Genomic DNA, 6,300 nt, shown 5'->3' with positions numbered 1-6,300 from the left:
AAGAAGAAACAAAATATGAAAAAAGAGTTTTAAGAATTAGAGAAAAGGAAAAAAAAAGAATAACAAAAATGGACTAAAAATTAGAAATAAGAAAATAAATGGAATGTGTGAAACGGTTCAACAATTATATTTACCACACATATCCACAAGTATACTTTAATACATTAGACCATTGTTATTATCAATTTGTTGAAGTTAAAAAAGAAGAGTTTAATAAAGAAAGAATAGAAATAATAGAAAAATGTAATTCACCATATCTAAGATGTTATATGAATGAAAGTAATAAAGAAATCATTTCAATAAGATTTTCATTAATTAAAGCAAAACAAAGTATTAAAGAATTTTGTGAAGAAACAAAAGTTAATGGAGAAATTATATGTAAAATATTTCTAGAATTAATTGATGCAATAGTGATACTTCATAAAAATGGGAGTTTTCATGGGAATTTAAATGAAGAAACAATATTTATTGACAATAAAGAATATAATATATCAATAGGATCAATAGGATGTTTAAATGGAGAATATAAAAAAGAAGAAATGATGAAAAAAGATTATGAAGATATTGGAATTGTAATGATAAAAATTATAAGTAAAGAATTTGAAAGAAAAAAAGGAGAAGAAATAATAAAAGAAATAAAAGAAAAAAAGAAAGAAAGGATAGAATGGGTTACAAAAAATAGTAATGAATTATTTACTAGTTTTTTTATGACGTATTTAAATGAAAGTTCAGGATCTAAAGAAGTTATTAAAAAGTGGATAAGTTTACAAGAAATAATAAGTAATAAAGAAGAATGGATAGAAGTAATATTAGGAGAATATATTGAATATTATTATAATAAATCATTAAAAGATAAACAAATTGAAGAATATGTTCATATGTTACAACCATTTTTATTAGACAATTTAAGATATAATATCAAAAGTCCAAATCCAACAAGTAATTCACAAATAATATTTATTGATAGTCATTGTAATATAATAAATTTAAATCAATTAATGTTAACTAGAAATTCATTTGAATTTATAACAACGAGAAATAATACAATTATTAAATATAATCTTTCAAATAAAGAAGAAAATGAAGCATTTGCAAAATTTATTAAAACACAAACAAGAAATGAAGTTATTAATCAAGAAATTATTTTACCAAACACTATAAATGATAATTTAGAAATTATTCATTTTTCAAAACCATTAATTGAAATTAAATTATATTGCGATAATCCATTTAAACTTCTTTATGTTGCAAATCAACTAAGATCATGTGGACATATTGTTAAATGTCAAAGAGGAACTGATGATCGACTAAGTCAAGATGAACGTTCATGGCATATTTCAATTTTAAATGAACATCAACCAATGGGAAAACAAAATGGAGAAATAAATATTAGTGTTAGAACAGTTACAGGTGATTTTATTTATGAATTAAATGATTTTATTAAATTAATTACTATGAAACCAGTACAGTTTCATAGTACCACTTCACTGATTTGGGGAGAGTCAATTCGGAAATTATTATGTCATAAAATAAAACCAAAAATAAGAGAGACATCACCTACACAAGCAAGTATTGTCACAATACCAAAAGAAACAATTTGTGATGAAGTAATAAGAGTTAAATCATGTCAAATTTTGAATTAATGTTTTTAAGAGAATTGTTTATATTATTCTTTTTTGGTTTAATTAAATTAAAATTAAAGTTAATTAAAAATAAATAAAGTTTATAACAAAAAAAAAGAAAAACTCAAAAAACAAAAAAAAAACAAAAATATAAAGAAATGGTATTTATTAAACGAATAAGTCTTAAAGGATTTAAAAGTTATCAAGAACAACTTAATTTTGATGAATTTGATCCACATTATAATGTTGTTATTGGAAGAAATGGATCAGGAAAGTCAAATTTTTATGATGCAATCCAATTTGTATTATGTGATGAAAAATTTGGAAATTTAAGAGCAGGTGATAGACAATTTTTATTGTATGTTTGTTGTTAAAAGATTAAGAAAGGAAAAATAAACAAATAAATAAAACTTATAATAATAGGAAGGAAATGGAGAAAGTGTGGTTAGTGCATTTGTAGAAGTAGTATTTGATAATAGGGATAGAAGATTTATGATTGAAAGAGATGAAGTATCAGTTAAAAGATGTATTGGACTACAAAAAGATGAATATTTCTTAAATGATAAAAGATCAAAGAAAGAAGAAGTAATGAATTTATTAGAAAGTGCAGGTTTTAGTAGAAGTAATCCATATTACATTGTTCAACAAAATCGAGTAAATTCACTTGCTATGATGAAAGATAGTGAAAGACTAGATTTACTTCGAGAGATTGCAGGAACACGAGTATATGATGAACGAAGAGAAGAAAGTTTTAAAATGTTAAAAGAAAATAGAAATAAAATAGAACAGATTGAAGAAGTTATGAATTATATTAAAGAACGATTAACAGAACTTCAAGAAGAACAAGAAGAATTAAATAGATATGAAGAATTAGATAAGAAAAGAAGAGGAATTGAATATTCAATTACACAAACGAAAATAGAAGAAATTGAGAAAGAATTAGAAGCAAATACAAAAGAAAGAAGAGAAGAAAGTCATGTAATGGAAGAAGATAAAGAAGAAGAAATTAAAGAAGTTAAAAGAAGAAGAAGAGTACTTAAAGAAGAAGTAAATACATTAGAACAAAAGAGAGTCATTATAAGTAATCAAGCACAAGAAGCAGAACGATTAAAGGTAGAAGGAGAAATTAGACAAGAAGGAAGACAAGAAATAAAAGAAATGAAAGAAGAAATGGAAAAAGCCAAAAACCGAAGTGAAGAAATTAAAGAAGAAATTAATAAAATGAATCAAGAAGAAAAAGAAATTAATGATAAATTATTAGAAAGAAGAAGACAAGAAGCAGAAGCACAAGCAAGTGTTGATGAATTTTATAATAAAATAGGAAGAAAAGCAAAATATTCAAGTGATGAAGAATATAAAGAAGCTATTGAAGAAGAAATTAAAGAAGTAGAAATGTTTGTTGAAAAGAAAGAAAAAGAAAAAAAAGAATTACAAAAAGAAGTTGAAGAAATGAAGAAAATTAATGGAAGTCAAATAAATACACAAGAAATTCATGAAGTTTTCATTGGTAAAATCAAAATGGAGGAGTTAAGAAAGAGGAAAGAAGAAATTGGGATTAAGAAAAGAACAAATGATACAAAAATGATTAATTTTGAAAATACAAGACAAAGATTAATGAAAGAAGTAATTAAATTATATAAAAGAGCAGAAGGAACACGAATAAAAAAACAACTTACAATAGCGGAATATTTAAAAAGATATGTTGAAGAAAAAGGAATAAATAGACCAAAAATCAAATATTATGGAACAGTTGTAGAAAATATTGAAAGTGAAGAAAGGATATATACAGCACTTGAAGCATGTTCTGGAAATGGATTATTATATTGTATTGTTGAAGATGATGAAACAGCTACAAAACTTATAGAAGTACTTGAAGAAAAGAAAATAGGAAGAATGAGTTTTATTCCATTAAATCAAATTAAAGGAAAAGAACAAGAAGGAGAAGAAACAGAAAAAGTGAAAAGTTTAATTAAAAATATTAAATATAAGGAAGAAGTAAGAAAAGCAATTGAATTTGTTTTTGGAAATACTATGATTTGTAAGAAAGGAGAAGATGCAATAGAATATCAAAAAGAATATCAAGTAAAATGTGTTAGTTTTGATGGGGATGTTTTTAATGGAAAGGGTATTGTTACAGGAGGGTATAGAGGAGAAGGAATAATAGAAATAATCAGGAGTATTGAAGAAACAAAAGAAAGGATTAAAGAAATAGAAAAAGATATTGCACGTAGTGAAGAAGAGAAGAAAGAGATTGAAGAAGAACAAAAAGAAATTATGAAAGAAATGGAAGAAATAAGTAGTAAAATAGCAGAGGAAGAAGTTAAATATGAAAAAGAAAGGATGGAACGAATGATTAAAATCAAAAAGAGTGAAAGAATAAGAGAAAGTATTAAGAAGAAAGAAAAAAGGATAGAAGAAAATGAAAAAATAATTTTTAGAAATACACAAAAATTGTTAATACTTCAGAATGAGAAAGATAATAAAAACATAATTGATAGAAGTGAAATTGAAAAAGCTAAAAAGACATTAGAAGAAATCCAAAATAAAGTTAGAGAATTAGAAAAGAAAAGAGTTGAAATAGAAAATAGAAGACAAGTTTTAAGAAATGAATATCAATTTGGAATTATGAGTAGAATTAATGAAATAGAAAGAAAAATGAGAGAAGTAGAAAGTGGAGGGGATGAAAGTGATATTGAAAAATATAAAGAAGTATTAAAGAAAAGTATGGAAGAATTACAAAGAATTAATGAGGAAATAGAAAAGAAAATTCAAGAAGAAAGAAGATTAGAAGAACAACAAGAAGGTATTGAAAAAGAAAAAGAAAAGAAAGAAAAAATACAAAATGAACGAGAGAAAAAAATGGCAAGATTATTTGAAAAAATGACAGTACTTGAATCAAAAAGAAAAGAACTTATTAAAAGAAGAGAAGAGATAGGAAAAAATTATGAAGAAATTAAAGGAAATAAAGAAGAGTTAGAAGATATGCTTGAAGAAACAATGAAAGAAATTAAAAAATATAGACATGTTAATAAAAAAGCAAAAGATCAATATAAAGGATTTATTGAACAACAAGAAGGATTAATTGATAGAAAAAAAGAAATACTTGATACTCAAGAAACTATTTATTCATTAATAGAAAGTTTAGATGAGAAAAAAGAAGAAGCTATTGAACGTACATTTAAAGGTGTTTCTAAAGGATTTACTGAAATATTTAATAAACTTGTTCCTCAAGGAAAAGGAACTCTTGTAATGTTAAAGAAACCTTATGAACAAGATCAACTTACTCAAACCCCATCAACACAAACACAATCTGAAAATAAATTTCCAATTACTTCACAGCCAAAAAAAATTAGAACAGAAACATATAGTGGTATTTCATTAAGAGTTATTTTTCCTGCTTTTGGTGGTGATGCTAAGACAATTCAACAACTCTCTGGTGGTCAAAAAACGGTTGTTGCACTTTCATTAATATTTGCTATTCAACGATGTGATCCAGCACCATTTTATTTATTTGATGAAATTGACTCTAATTTAGACACTGTCTATAGAGAGGCTGTTTCTACATTAATCCAAGAACAATCAAAAGAAGCTCAATACATTGTTACTACATTTAGACCAGAGTTAATTCTTCCAGCTAATAAATGGTATGAAATCAAACACCAAAATAAAGTTTCTACAATTCTTCCAATAACTAAAGATGAAGCACTAAAAGTTATTAAAGAAGAAGGTGAGAATCAAGTAAGTAATGGTTATACTCCTTTCCAAACTCCAATGCAAACACCTCAACGTATAGACTCATCAGAGCAACTTACTCCAAATATTTAATTTACTTCTTTTGTTAGACTAGATAATTTTGATATTATTATTTATTTTGGTTCTATTTTTAATATCAACCAGAATATCATTTTTAATTACTTAGATTTATTTATATAACCTATCTTCTTTTTTTCAATTACATAAGAACTTCATTTTAATAATGATTTGGTTCTAGAAAACAACAATTAAGTATAGATTGGTTTATTTATTATGAAATAACACAAATGAATAAAGAGTTTTTTCTTCAATTTGAGTTATTAAATAATATCTAATTTATAGTAGTATAAACAAAGAATGTATTTCATTGATTGTCAAGTTATTGTTATTATAATTTGTGAGTCATATTTTTATTATGTGTAGTTTTATATCATTAATCTTGATTATGGTGTTTTTTTCTGATTAATTTAATTAACTCTGACTTAGATTTTATTTTGTTCATATTTTACAATTGTTGTTTGTGTGTTTCAAAAAAAATACAAGTTAATAATCATTTTCATCAATCTTCATGAGTGGATTTTATTTTATTCTCTTGGTTTGTTATTCAAAGTATTTTTGATAATTTATTATTCTTTTCTTTTTACCAATCTGTTTTCATCATAATGCGTACTAGTTTAGATAAGCACAACCAAACAATCTTTATTTTCGTTGATCAATAGTATATAACAATACCATCAATATTAATGAATGTTAATATAATAAATTACTATTTTACGCTTCACTCTTTCAGTAATATATATGACTAATATTCATATTGTAAATCAATAGTTTTTGTATTTAAAACAGAAAAATCAAATGTATATTTTTCAGAATTATTAAAGTGTTTGTCCTAATTGGCAAAGAAAAAAGCAAATAATTGAAAAAG

The 6,300-nt window shown here is 24.3% G+C and overlaps 2 protein-coding genes across 2 annotated transcripts; both read left to right on the top strand.

Annotated features, from left to right (window-relative positions):
- Window positions 1–98: 98 nt before the first annotated feature.
- On the top strand, window positions 99–1,643 carry ENU1_004250 (hypothetical protein; the record flags this gene model as incomplete). Its single annotated transcript, XM_008856507.1, has 1 exon — window positions 99–1,643. The coding sequence occupies one exon, from the start codon at window positions 99–101 to the stop codon at window positions 1,641–1,643; it is 1,545 nt and encodes a 514-aa protein (XP_008854729.1).
- A 137-nt stretch (window positions 1,644–1,780) lies between these two features.
- On the top strand, window positions 1,781–5,447 carry ENU1_004240 (RecF/RecN/SMC N terminal domain containing protein; the record flags this gene model as incomplete). The annotated part of the gene is made up of 2 exons (XM_008856506.1): window positions 1,781–1,984; window positions 2,046–5,447. The coding sequence occupies 2 exons, from the start codon at window positions 1,781–1,783 to the stop codon at window positions 5,445–5,447; spliced, it is 3,606 nt and encodes a 1,201-aa protein (XP_008854728.1).
- Window positions 5,448–6,300: the final 853 nt, after the last annotated feature.

This window comes from Entamoeba nuttalli (genome assembly GCF_000257125.1).
Source record: "Entamoeba nuttalli P19 unplaced genomic scaffold asmbl_1967, whole genome shotgun sequence".
Lineage (NCBI taxonomy): Eukaryota > Evosea > Mastigamoebida > Endamoebidae > Entamoeba > Entamoeba nuttalli.
The sequence above is the reverse complement of the archived record's forward strand: the minus strand, read 5'-3'. Positions and strand labels throughout refer to the sequence as shown.